The 14,106-nt window shown below is 40.3% G+C and overlaps 1 protein-coding gene across 5 annotated transcripts; it reads left to right on the top strand.

Moving 5' to 3' along the window:
* The first annotated feature begins 686 nt into the window (after positions 1-686).
* Positions 687-14,017, top strand: cdk11b (cyclin dependent kinase 11B). Of its 5 annotated transcripts, none has more exons than XM_059333219.1 (20): positions 687-922; positions 2,515-2,645; positions 2,745-2,908; positions 3,042-3,169; positions 3,285-3,429; positions 3,955-4,091; positions 4,623-4,748; positions 4,872-4,997; positions 5,107-5,235; positions 5,325-5,399; positions 6,745-6,965; positions 7,053-7,143; positions 7,233-7,354; positions 7,454-7,559; positions 7,711-7,832; positions 8,444-8,551; positions 8,911-9,027; positions 10,062-10,210; positions 12,647-12,836; positions 13,391-14,017. In XM_059333219.1, exons 2-20 carry the CDS (start codon positions 2,535-2,537, stop codon positions 13,481-13,483), a joined length of 2,460 nt encoding a protein of 819 aa, XP_059189202.1. In that variant the 5' UTR covers positions 687-922; positions 2,515-2,534; the 3' UTR covers positions 13,484-14,017. The 5 variants fall into 5 exon arrangements, with proteins under 5 accessions (XP_059189202.1, XP_059189199.1, XP_059189203.1 ...); XM_059333216.1 differs by having other exon boundaries at positions 3,916-4,091; XM_059333220.1 differs by having other exon boundaries at positions 688-922; positions 2,745-2,884.
* The last annotated feature ends 89 nt before the right edge of the window (positions 14,018-14,106 follow it).

The raw sequence follows: 14,106 nt of genomic DNA, 5'->3' as shown, positions 1-14,106 counted from the left end.
GGTTGTTAAGTTTTAGGTAAACTGTCATCAACCAGCAGCAGTTCATACACATCTTTGAGGAAAAGCTATATAGGAATAACTCATGTGCAGTTTAGGATTGAACATACCTCATCATAAAATGTATTTTAGCTAAGATGATAGACAATAATTTAAGAAAAAAAACTAACCTTTCAACAAAGTAGAGGACATCTTCAATGCCACTTTTTCAAATGGTCATGACATGTTGGTTTACTCTCAGTTGCAAAAACATGCCTACTTCTATTGCACAATTTTCCTGTCTATGTTAAAATGTAAAAATGTTAATATTCCCAAGATTTTAAATCTTGGGAATACATCTTACCAGTTCGAAGTGCTAAAAAGATAAAGCCTAACACTAAATAAACAATGCTATGAGCTGATGTTTTGGGCATGCAGTAGGCTATACTACGAGGTTAACAAGGTGCTCTCCTGCTGCTTGTTATGACAGCTGAGTTTACATTTACAACACAAAACAGCGATATATGTCACTAATTGTAACATACCTGATCTCTGTTCCGATCGGAGATGATGATTTTCTCCCGCGTCTCTTTGTAGCTCTTCTTCTGTCGCTACACAGGATGTTTATGCAGCGAGGAAGGTTACAGTGGCGCTTCTCAGCGCCATCTACCGTCGGGAGTTTGAAAAGGAACGAACGAGTCTCGGCCCAAGATCGGATTTTTTTTTTTTGCGTGAGAAATTGGATGTGTGGCGTGTGTGCGTGTGAAAACAGGCAATTGCGTGTGTCTCACGCTGAAAGCGTGAGAGTTGGCAGCTCTGTAATTATTATGTTATTTTATATTACATTATGTGAGGAAACAGTTGTTTCACATCGGAAGTTTTCACAGACGTTCCTGTTGCGTTGAGACTTCCGGTGTGTGCCATAATACCGCTGCGCATACTTCAGGTTTGTTTAACCATTTCACCTGCTCGCTTGTTATTTTAATCATACTCTGTATCTAGGCTATTTAGTACATCTCCGACCACAGTAGCGGTATCACCGGTTCATAGCTCTTCCAGCTTTACTCACTATTCTCTTTAAACTATTGTAGTTCGCTACAGAAATTGTTTAGCAACAAGCGAACATGCTAGTTTTAGCTAGCTAGCTAACATTAGCAAGCTAATGTTTGAGCACCGCACCGCACCGCTGGATTTTCAACTTTTAGCAAATTAACGGTAGAATGAATTAACTCGTCTACCATTTCGTTTAATGTGCAGTCACATACTAACACTTGAGGTTTCAGCCACTGGCTTATTCAGAAACGACTATGAACCATGTTAGCGGGCAATGGAACGTTAACGTTACGTTCCCAGGCAACATCAACTGGCCTGTTAACGTTACAGCTAGCTGCTATGCTAAATCACATAAGCTTAGTTAACTGTAAACTAATGTTTTGATGCGCCGTATAGTAAATAAACCGATAATGCCTCAACTCGAATTGAGTGCATTTCTTAATTATATGTGGAATAGCTATTTATTAGTCGTAAAGGTGACAAGTTAGAACAAGGCCTTAGACTGTCATACGTGTGCTGTATTAACTAATGAAGTAAACTGGGGGTATTTAGCCCTCTGGGGTCTATTATCGTGCCGCCCTGGTCAGATCATGTGACGTTTAACAAAAAACTAGGTCACATGGAGCGCTGCTATCAACTTCATTCCAATGTACAAACTTGAAACTTTCTCCCAATTTTTGTTTGACATTCCCTATGTCATGTAAAACCAAAGATATGATAGTTTTAATTTGATAGTAATATTTGAGCGTTGGTGTAGCTCTCTGTGTAATTTCGCACATAGTTTGTTTTGAAGTGTTCCAGCTAACAAGGGGAAAAAAGTGTATATATATATATATATATATATATATATATATACTTGTTTTTATGGGACTTTTTGTGTATAGTTTTATTATATTTAAATTTTTACCTTTTTATATGTTCATATATGTATCCTATGTTTACATTTTCAAGTTCCAAAACAGTTCATTGAACATATTTGTGGGTTTTATTGTTGTAAATAGTATAATTTTTCAACTCAGATTTCATGATTTTCAATAGGTTGATCAAGTAGGTTTAAGTAAGAAAATAATTGTCAGATCAGATACGTGAAGAAAAAATTGATACCAAATATGGGTATAGTAAACATTTTTAATGTGGTACATGAAGGGCAAAATCGAAAGTATTCAAAAACAGCCAAAATAGGCTCAGGCCCCAGAGTGTTAAGCATACTGTAACAGCGGGAAAAACAGTAAGATTTTAACAGGGTGTCCGCGGGGTTTTAAAGTTAGTACATGAAATCAGCCAAAAAATAATGCCATTACAAATATTAAAATGTATTAAACGTCATCTGACCAGCAAGTGGCAGCCTCTTGTCATGAATCTGATGTAACTGTTTTGGTTTGTTTTGCGCTTCCTAATACTGGTTCTTCATGATTCTAAAGAAGCTGAACTAAATTTAAATGTAACGAATACTTGTTTTGTGTCCGTGTGTGTGATGTGGAGCAGGCGGTGGAGAGTGGACGCTGATGGGGGACGAAAAGGAGACCTGGAAAGTAAAAACTCTTGACGAAATCCTACAGGAGAAAAAACGTAGAAGAGAATTAGAAGAGAGATCAGACCCCAAGCGCCAAAAAAATGTAAAGTATCTCTAAGGTTATGTACATGTTGATACAGTGTTTTAACAATTGTGAGTCCCTAGATTCAACAACATATTCTGCTCTTCTTGTCTTGCACAGTTCACCCAGGGCCTTGTTCCACAGTCGGATGATCGGGAAGCCAAACGAGATACTCCGGAGGAAGGAGAACTACGGGATCAAAGAATGGAAATAACAATTCGTAATTCCCCGTACACACGGGAGGACTCAACAGAAGACAGGTACTTGGACTGTAGGAAACAAACGTATGTATTTTCACGGTAGAAGTGGTATGCATGTAATAGTTTAATACACAAGGGTATGTCTTGTTTTAAAAATAATATGCAACACAATATAGCTGACTTAGAATCTGACAATGTTTTCTTTCTATTTATGCAGGGGTGAGGAAGATGAATCATTAGCAATCAAGCCTCCACAGCAAGTAGCAAGAAAAGACAAGTCTCACCACAGAAAGGAGGAGAAGAGAAAAGATAAAAGGCGTCATCGCAGTCACTCTGCTGACGGAGGTGTGGGAGTGCTGTTTAATTTCCTTAACACAATCATGCATTTTATAGTTGAACGAAACATGTTTGGAACCATATTTTAGGATCTGCCTCCACTCATGGCTTTTTGCTTTTACAGCAGGGAAACATGTCCGACCCAAAGAGAAAGAAAAAGAGCGAGAGATCGATCGCAGGAAGCGCCAGTGGGAGGAAGACAAAGCCCGGCGCGACTGGGAGAGGCAGAAACGAAGGGAAGAGGCCAGAGCTCATTCACGCAGAGAGAGGTGAGCAATTGAAAGCCAGTATTTATTATTGTGATTTCCACTTGAGATTAATCAGTGTACATGTTTTTGAATGCCAACACCTGTTTTGTTGGAATAAGTATTCAACTTGCCAGGATATTAAGGCCTTGAGCAACATAAGATGTATCTAAATTTATTTTTCTTTCAAAACATAGCTGCTGTATTGTAGCTGCATGTAAATTTGATGTTCTGTAAAAAGTATATGAAGTCATATAAAACAATAATTGTTAAAAACGCCATAGTGTATTTTTTCACTTTTCTATGGTGTGTTTTAAGTTAGGGCAAAGTAAACAAAGCAGATGTCAGTTATCATATTGCAGTATATTAATACTTGAGTACAACTGTCAAAGTAACAGAGTAATGCTGAAGGCACACACCAACTGTATGTTTGAGTAAGAAAAGCTTTACCAACCCCAATCTAAAAACATTCAAACATTGACAAGATTGGGCTTTTGGTTGTCTGGACAGACCCCGATTGGACTCTCCTGGGTTTTTTTTGGACCACAGGGACCGGCTGGAACAGCAGGAGCGTCAGCGTGAACGGGATAGAAAGCTGCGCGAACAGCAGAAAGAGCAACGGGAGCTTAAGGATCGAGAGAGGAGAGCCGAGGAGCGACGTAAAGAACGAGGTGGTCGACGACCAGGTCAGCCAATGAACACAAACACCTGCTGGACAACAGGCACATTTGTTAATCTTGCATAGAGGCTAGCTCTTCCCTTCTGCCTCCAATCTTTATGCGTAGCGAGGCTGAACATATCCTGATTTCAACTCAATGGTTTTAATACAGACATAACATCAATATCAGTCTTCTTATCTCATTGTGAGAAAGAACAAATAATATTTTACAACAATAAAAAACATTTTTTTGATAACACAAGGACATAAATTTAATTTCATGCAAATGTTTTATTTCCCAGTAAGGTCAAATTTCTCTGCAATGTTTAATATTTTAACAAATGTTTTAATTTAAATTAAGATTTATCATAGGTTACCGGTAGTTATTTATAGGTTAAGGTTAATTTTAATATCTGTATAGTATATGCTGAATGTATGTTTGAATGCTCTCTCTCTCTCTCTCTCTCTCTCTCTCTCTCTCAAAAGGATTGTGTTTTCTAAAACCTATGAACTATGAGGCTAAGCAGAATTGATTAATAAGAGACTTTCCTGTCCACAGTGCCGTCTCACCATCGGATGTTACCTGATGAGTATGACGATAAGTCAAAACAAAGTCACCGCAGCCGAAGTCCCACCCGCAATCCCCGGGACAGATTGGAACTCAGCGATCCTAGGAAAAGTGCAAGTGAGTTTATTCATTTATTTATTAGAAACTCACAGCATTTATCTTATATATTCTGTTAACTGTATTATGTGCGATGGCTCATCTTCATCATCATAATCATTTCCATTGTTTCTTCCATTTCAGCAAACTCACCCTGGCTTTTGTCTTCAGCATCAAAGGAGGAAAAGCCAGACACCAAAGACCTGCTCGCAGACCTCCAGGACATCAGTGACAGTGAAAGGAAGACCAGCTCAGGAGAATCTTCCATTGGTAAAGTGTTTTATAATACACCTTTTACACAAAGCAGACATGACCATTATAAAGTCCCAGTACATGGCAGATTGTTGAATTGCTCTTGTATCGTATTCGCTTTGTCCAGCATCTGGATCAGGCTCTGACGAAGAGGATGACGATGACGAAGATGAAGAGGAGTCCAGCAGCCAGAGTGAGGGTGAAGAAGAGGAAGAGGAGTCTGTTTCAGGCTCAGGAAGATCTGAGCAGAGTGCAGGTAAAACTGTCAAAAATGGCTCCAATGCTGTGGCTGAGTCAGGCTTAAACAGCTTCACAGGTTTAACACTATGACATCCTCCCTTTTAGAGGACGTGAGTGAGGACGAGCAGTCGGGGGAAGACTTTGAAGAGGAAAGGGAAAATGGAAATCACATACCTGCAGGTGGGTAAACATATCACCTGTGATGTCTGGGTTTCCAATTCTAATTTGAGCTTTTATTGAACTTTTAAAATAGGCCTGTACCAAATAGTGCGAAGCTTCATTCATAATGTTAACATCTGAATTCTATATTATCATTCTAACGATGTGCAGCTCCTTTTTTCCACATTTTTTCATTCTGTTTAAACTGTGCTGTTCTGCAGATGAAGATTTGGCTACACGTGACGTTATTAGTGTTTTACTATTTGTAGATTTAGCTTTCAGTGGTGGCAGCATATGACTGTTTTCAACTTGTGTGATTGAAAAAAAATCATAATTTTAGAACATTGGAAAGTCCAAAAGTCAAAACTTATTGAAAAAGGATAGATGTGAGCATTTTTAATCTATTTGTGGATGTTTCAAAATCAAAAATCTTCACTGCCATGACACAACGAAAATATGTAAATGTATATATCATGATTACATAAAAATATATATTTGGCAATATTTACACTATTTTAGTAAATTTCTTAAGCCAATGAAAAATTTAGATCCCTATTATGTTTCTGTATTATGTGTTGGTGCTTGGACTCCATCAATACATCATCATTTTCATACCTACAATGATTGTAGAAAAATGTAGAAGAGATCACCAGTTTGAAAGTTTTTCAATGAAAAGACTGCCGCTTACGACAGGTGAAACTGGTATTGCTTTATTTTTGAGGATTTTAATATTTCAAAAATGAAATAAAAATAATTTTATGGCAATGTAAAAAGGACACATCCACAGACATATTTGCAAAGCTGTTCTTGTGATTGAAATGTCCTGCAGCTCGACCAGATTGTAAATTTTTGTGTGGCTTTTTTTAAAAATATGTAAACAGTTTATGTCTGGAAACCATTTTAGATGGAAGAGTTGCGTGGCTTGAAGAGAGAGACAGTGCATAAATCTCGATTGTGTCAGTAAAAGCTTGGCTTTGTGTGCGGAGTATTTGAGAGTTTATTTATAATTCTTCCCCTGAAGGTTAATAAAATTCCTTGCCAGGATTTTTTCCTGCAGGATTCTTACACGGACAACCACCAAAAGTTCAAAACACAGGATGAGAACCTCATGTCAGTAAACGGGGGATCAACCAATAAAATTAACCAGCCTAGTGGTCTAGTATAACACATACAGGTGTGGGCCTCACAAATTTAATAAGATTAAATCAACACATAACATGTGATATCATAATATTACTGTCACCAGCCCATACCTTAATTCAAGCATGACACTGTAAAGACCGCGAGCCAAAAGAGTTTTGACCTGAATTCTAGCAACTCAAATGCATTTACCAACACCAAACTGACTTCATCCTTCACCTCACAGTGCCAGAGTCCCGCTTTGATCACGACTCAGAGGAGAGTGGCGAGGACATGGAGGAAGAAGAGGAGGAGGAAGAGGAAGATGCAGGAGACGGTGACCCTACGCCTCAGTCTCAAACTCATTCCCGCTCCCCCACCCCCGAAGAGAACTACATCCCAGACTCTCCCCCGATTTCACCCGTGGAGCTGAAAAAGGAGCTGCCCAAATATCTGCCTGCTTTACAGGTCCATACCAACACTCAATGTTAATAAATGTTGTATGTTATGTGTATATAATCCTCTAATGCAAGCTTGTTGTTTGTTGCTCTTTAGGGTTGCCGCAGTGTCGAGGAATTCCAATGCTTGAACCGAATAGAAGAAGGAACTTATGGTGTGGTGTACAGAGCGAAGGACAAAAAGACGGGTATGAACATAAACACAAAAGGGATTTGTTCGCTTTTTGGGTTCTCAGATGTGTATAATGGTGAAATAATGATGCTCTGATGGTTGCAGATGAAATTGTGGCCTTGAAAAGGTTGAAGATGGAGAAGGAGAAGGAGGGCTTCCCTATCACCTCTTTAAGAGAAATCAATACGATCCTGAAAGCTCAGCACCCAAACATTGTAACAGTAAGGGTAAGAGAACCTGAAAATGACTTATTTGGCTACTAACACATTTATTGACTAATGTGCATCCTTAGCTAAATCTAACCAGTGATTTTCTCTCTATGTTAGGAAATAGTTGTTGGAAGTAATATGGACAAGATCTACATCGTGATGAATTATGTTGAACATGACCTGAAGAGTCTGATGGAAACCATGAAGCAGCCCTTCCTCCCAGGTGAAGTGAGACATTGTTGAGCTCTCTGTGTGTGTACACTGTCAAATGGGATAAAAAAAATGGTGCTCTGTCATATTTCTTTGTTCATGGTTGAATTATTAAATCCTCTGCTTCACAACAGCTCCATTAAAGTATGACGTTTCTGTTTCAGGTGAAGTAAAGACTCTGATGATTCAGCTGCTGCGAGGCGTCAGACATCTGCACGATAACTGGATTCTCCATCGTGATCTGAAGACCTCCAATCTGCTGCTGAGCCACAAGGGCATCCTCAAGGTATGCTTTGACTGTGCTTCACCATTGTTGCCAATATCTGCCATAGGAGCTACTGCTAACTCTTGGTTGTAGTCCAAGAGTCAGAATCTTGGTAAATAATTTTTTGAAGCTTCTTTTAAGGTTTTAAAAATTTGCTCTGTCTGTCATCATATTTTATGACGTCACACTTAAAAAAAATCCTCAAAAAAGTGGCTCATCAGATTATATTAGTAAAAGAGTACATCTATATTTTGGAGTACAGAAACTAGTAAAAAAGGGTCCTGTATTCCGTCTTTCGATGTACAACTTTTTCCGAGTTTGCAGCAACACAGCACAGTTGAACAAACAACCTGTTTACTAAAAGTCATTTAAAACTTGAATATCTGGCTAAATGAACGGCACACAAAATCTGTGTAAATAAACCAGGTTTCCACAGACATTTGCCTTTGTGAATTTTTATGTGAGCTGACAGTAGAAAATATGAATCACACTGCACCCCACCGCACTCGAGTATATGGTCATTTAATCTCCTGGACACATCAGGAGGAATCTTATTAATGCTGAGAATTTGTTTCTTTTACTCAAAATGAAATATGGTGGTGTTAATGTGGGCCAACTGTCCTGTTCTGTAGATTGGAGACTTTGGTTTGGCCCGTGAGTACGGTTCCCCCCTGAAGCCCTACACTCCTGTAGTGGTGACCCTGTGGTACCGATCTCCAGAGCTGCTGCTCGGAGCCAAGGTGAGAACTCAACTCCGCACTACTTCCTCACCTCACAAGTGCCACATTAAATACTACTGCAATATCTGAAACTAGAAATATTAAGGGGATATACTTTCATATATGTGGTTAAACCATTTTGATTGATTTGGTTTACCCAAAGATATATTTCCAAGAGAAGAATAATTTATAAGATCCCAAATACCACTGAAACACTACTTGACTTTTATGATTTACATAGCCAGACGTTAGTGATCCAGCAGCCCATCAGAGCACATCCAATTTCACACCAGACAGACTTTAACATTTGAAGATTGCCAGGCAGACTGTCTACTTTGTGTTTCTGCGGACTGCCACTGTGTTTGTTCTTCTCTCCGCAGGAGTACTCCACAGCTGTGGACATGTGGTCAGTGGGCTGCATATTTGGCGAGCTCCTCACCCAGAAACCTCTTTTCCCAGGAAAATCTGAAATCGACCAAATTAACAAGATTTTTAAGGTAAATGCCCTCTTTTTCCCTTATATAATGAAGTAAATCCTCACCACAAAGGGTACAGCTCTTCTCTTTACAGCCTGTAAATAATTTATTTTTTTGTGTTGTCTGTTAGAGGAGGTCAGCACAGAGTTCTGTAGTGCACCACAAGGTGGAGCTGTTGATAGACATTAACCAGGCTGATGAAGTTATTATGAAACTGGGCTCACCTTATAGGGTTTTTTTCGTAGTCGGGGTAGTTGAGTCGAACCATAACGTGAACAGCTGCTAGCAGTAGAGCTGTGCTGGCACAGTATGAGTGATTTTCCACTGCACAGCACAGCAAGGTAAAGCTGTTTACCTTGATGACATATTGGAGGTGTCACACAACAAGCTGTTGCTTGCAGCCCTTTTCGGCTCACTGTGGCTGAAACTGTTTGTACATGCAATATTAAAAACTACATCATTCATCAATTAGCACATAATATGTCCACATCTGGTTGATGAGAGCTGTTTTTCTCGAAAACCAGCACTGCCAATTAACCTTAAAAGCACCCTGCCTGTTTTGTGAGTGGAAAACTTTTAATGTGAAGCTGAAACAGTAGCAGGTTTGGTGTGCATCAGCAGTTATAAACAGCTGATACAGCTGATGTGTGAAAGTAAGAACAGGAGCCAAGGAGGGGAACTAACTTCAAACCACAGAGATTCAGGCAGAGGCCGAGAGGGGAGCACAGAGAGACTTTTAAAAACGGCTTCCTCTTGAGCATAGACCCTCAAGTTTAGCTGCTGAGGACACATTTAAGGGGAGGAGACGTTAACGGCTCAGCCCTGGTCATCCCTGCTTATGATCTGCTTAAGGCATGACAGCCGGACTGATGTCATTTTTATGCCTCCTGAGTCCTCCTTCAGGCTTTACCAGTCATGAATTAAAGTATTAAAATGTGCTTAGGGCTGGTTCGCTACCACATGTCTGAGGTTGATGAATATTTCTGCCAAATATATCTCACATCCATCTCTCATTGCTCTAACGATATATATTGTGTGTGTGTGTGTGTGTGTAGGATCTGGGGTCACCCAGTGAGAAGATCTGGCCCGGCTACAGCGAGCTGCCTGCTGTGAAGAAGATGACTTTCACAGAGTATCCGTACAACAACCTGCGAAAGCGCTTTGGAGCGCTGCTCTCAGATCAAGGCTTTGACCTCATGAACAAGTAGGAGGAGTCTTGAGATCTGTCTTATTCCACACACAAGACGCAACATTGCACATCACACACGCACTTAACTATATTATAGTTAACATTATATAGTTATACCAAACTGTTTTCTGTCTGTGTGCGCATGTGACTATGTTAGCTGTACGGATAACTGTGTGTTCTTGACAAACCACTATAGCGCTTGCAGCATGATAAGTACACCAAAGTGTATTTATTCTAGGGAAGTAGGAAAAAAGGAAGAGTGTTGAAAACAGCAGCTTGAAATAATTTGTTTTAGTGCAATTATCATGAGTCAAAATAGTTTCACAATTTCTCAATTACTGGGAAATATTGAATTAGTCTTCAGAAATTACACACTGTGTTATTTTCCACCCATTGTCGACAGAACACAAATAATCACCACTAATATCAGCAATAATGAGCACAACTCCTACAGTGGAAATTGCCTTAGTTGGATGAACCCAAAGCTACCCTGTCAAATTCTGCTGCTCTTTCCAGCTCTTTTTTATTCAGTCAGTGCATTTCTGGCAAGCCGACTTAAAACATGACAACAGTAGCGGACTGGTAATTCATCAACATGCCTCAGCAGCAGTCCTGTTCCATCCCCTTGCTCCGTTTCACACACGCACTCTCTCCATGGTGATGCTCCACACTACAGGAAAATGTTTTAGAAAACACTCATTTAATACGGAAAATCGTTTTCACACACAGGGTAATGGATTCATAATTCTCTCTCGCACATTCCGTATATCAACATTGTTTAGCAGCTGTAAAGAGCAGAGACGAGTTTCTCGGCTCTCCACTAAGATCTTTACCCACCCACAAAGCCCTTTGCCTACACCTGTAAATGAAAACCAAACCACTCCGTTACCTCGCAGCTGCAGAGGATGGCAACAGCACGTCCACTGTGGAGGGATCACAGTTCAGTGGAAGTCTGGCGCCCGTCCAGGGGCAGCTGAAAACTTCCAGCTGTCAAAAGACTCACGAGGCGTTCACCCAGGGACAGATTCAGACCTCAGGAGGTCAACGTGTAGAGAAATGGTGTTTGAAAAGCTTCAGACGGAGCGACACAGGATAAGTTCAGAGGTGTAGTGTGGCAGGTAGATATCACAGAGCTGTTTGGAATATCACACCTCCCTGTGCAGGAGAATGTTGGAGCCTTTCGTGTCCCACCTGAGGAGGAGCTTTAACCTGCGATTGATTTCTGAACTTGCTCTATTTACTACTTATATCTGTAGGAAGTGCCATGATATGGTTGGCTAAATGCAGCTAGTTTTCCACCATTTTTAGTACTACATATCTGTCCACCCATATCCAAGATATAAACACGTCTGTATGGCTCGGATGAAAACCAGCAGGACTACTGGGTCCTGAGGGTGTTGAGGAGCTCTATGGGGCAGGAAGAGCAAACGTTCTCTGAATTCCAAAACGATATTAATGAAGTGCCCACGACCTAATTTAAGAATAATGACAGAATTAATATTAATTAGGCGGACACAAGTAAGGATGCCAGTGTTAGAAAGCTGGTCTTAGTCTAAACCTTCTTTCTTCAACATAAAAACAAAGAACAAATTCGTTCCATTTTTCCAGGCTGCTCCCACTCACACATGGAAGATTCCAATCAGACACAGTTAGAAAGCCAATTATCACGATTGAGCAGCTCCCCATTATGCTGTGTTGATCCTGTCATAACCAATTAGGACTCCTCGTACAAACCCACTGGCCCTCCACGTCAGGCCTGCATCCTGTGTCCACAATCTCTGTCTGGATTAAGTTAATAAAAGTTGCATCGCTAGGCCTATATTTTTCACTTGGAGATTCCTATACATAGCATATGATTGACACTTTATATTGTTTTGATGATATATATTATCATCTTGTCCAGCCATGTCCTTTGTCAGTATTAATATCCTGTACAACTAAATTACAACTCAGCTGGTTCTTTTGCGGTCTTCAGATATCCTCAAAAGTTCCACGTCAGACAGAACCATTCGTCTTTGTCAACATCATTTTTTTGACCATACAGCACTTAGCAGTTAGTGCTATTCGCTGTGGAGGGCAGGTAGCTTGCAAAGAGCTGTATTGCTTCATCAGTTGTATCCCTGTGTAATTTGTGGCCATTTTGTTATCACTGTGTTTCTGGCTCTGACGCAGAAAGATGATGCCTCCATTGTTAATCCCTCCTTCAAAATTCTGATTGGTTTTCCAACTGGGGGAAACGGCTGTCAGTAAGCAAAACACCAGACCTTTTTGAATTTCTGAAAAAAACAAGCTACTCAGGGGTCTGGAAACAGATTACCTTTTTACCAGAATAAGTTCAAAGTGAAGTTTAAAACCATTCGTTTTCAACCATAAGTCGCACAGTGTATGAAGAATCACTAGTGAAGTGTATTAGCATCTCCATATGAACCTCGACCATTAACTGTTTTTCAGATTCCTCACCTACTGCCCCAGTAAGAGGATTTTGTCAGACGAGGGGCTCAAGCACGAGTACTTCCGCGAGACGCCGTTGCCCATCGACCCGTCCATGTTTCCCACCTGGCCAGCCAAGAGCGAGCAGCAGAGGGTGAAGAGAGGCACCAGTCCTCGTCCACCCGAGGGAGGCCTGGGCTACAGTCACCTGGTAAGGACATTAGGCTCCCACTTTCTCCATTACACACAGCTACCAGGCTTTCTGAACGCTGTCTGTGTTAAATAGATTACAGACCTACAGGCTTCTGCTTTGTGTCCGGGTATTTCCTCCTTGTGTTTTCCATGATGAGCACCCTTTAGTCCCTAATGTTTTCAGCAGTGGTCCTACCCACCCAGAAGCCTCAGGCTGATTTTTCAATGAAAGTCAGTGTTTATATTTGCTGCCTTAACAAGAAATTCATGCCAGTCATTGTTATTGGTTGTTTATCTCAGCTTTATTCTTTTCAAAGTGGAAAAGCTTGTGAAACCCAGAAAATACTAATTATAATCATATGAATAATAAACATGCTCATGCATACTTGTATGGAATACAATCAAAATATCATTTGAATCATTCGGGTTTAGCGTTTTCCAAAAGTAACCAGTGTAGTGTTGATCAGTTCTGCAATAAATATGTAAGAAATGAAACTGCGTTTTATCAGAGAAGTGAAGAAACTGACTGCAGTCATTAACGATGGCTTAACTTTGTTTCCATACTCTCTGCAGGGCGATGACGACCTAAAGGACACAGGCTTCCACCTGACAACCAGCAACCAGGGAGCGTCTGCAGTCGGGCCAGGATTCAGCCTCAAGTTCTGAGCCCCAACCTGCAGGACATCTGGCTGTCTAACTGAGAAAGCGGGAGCAAAGCGTTCTGGGATTGTTGTTCTTTTGGAATTGGACAGTGTCTCTGGTTTACAGCTGTAAACCTGATCAATATCTGATCAATTACTGTTACCGAATAGTCAGGACTGTCTCACAGCAAGACTGGTGGCTCAAACGTGTTGAATCTCCAGAATTTTTGACTTTTTTGGCTTCTCTGTATTTTTAAGCCATTTCACCACTTTAAATGTGGCCATTCTAGCTCTTAAAAAAGGAGACACAACCATACATCTGTTAGAAGTTTAGCTCTCTTGTTTGATTTTTTTGTTTTATTTTCCCTTTTATACTTCACAAGAGAGGACCAGATTTTCTAAATGGTTGGTATTTCCTGGCTGCCTGAGCTACTGTATAATGATGCAGCATTGGCTGTGTTTTCCATCCAGCATCATGTTAGAAATTTACTGAAGTCTGTCAGTGTCACTTGATGACATGGGGGAAATGTTTTTTCTAGAAATAAAGTTTGAAACTTTGTTTTGTCTGCAGTTTTCCCTATATTTATAAACTCTGTCCAAGCTATGCAAACACAACCACACACTGCCAGAGGAGAGAAAAAATGAAGG

Source organism: Centropristis striata, chromosome 5 (genome assembly GCF_030273125.1).
Source record: "Centropristis striata isolate RG_2023a ecotype Rhode Island chromosome 5, C.striata_1.0, whole genome shotgun sequence".
In the NCBI taxonomy this organism is placed as follows: Eukaryota; Metazoa; Chordata; class Actinopteri; order Perciformes; family Serranidae; genus Centropristis; species Centropristis striata.
Note: the sequence above shows the minus strand (reverse complement) of the source record. Positions and strands in the feature narration are given on the sequence as shown.

What these genes read in the sequence shown, in the direction of transcription:
- cdk11b (XM_059333216.1), top strand. Translation starts at nt 2,535, where the DNA reads ATGGGGGACGAAAAGGAGACCTGGAAAGTAAAAACTCTTGACGAAATC. An exon ending in AGCGAAGGACAAAAAGACGG is followed by an intron (nt 7,144 to 7,232) that starts GTATGAACATAA and finishes TGATGGTTGCAG; the next exon opens with ATGAAATTGTGGCCTTGAAA. An exon ending in GAAGCAGCCCTTCCTCCCAG is followed by an intron (nt 7,560 to 7,710) that starts GTGAAGTGAGAC and finishes TTTCTGTTTCAG; the next exon opens with GTGAAGTAAAGACTCTGATG.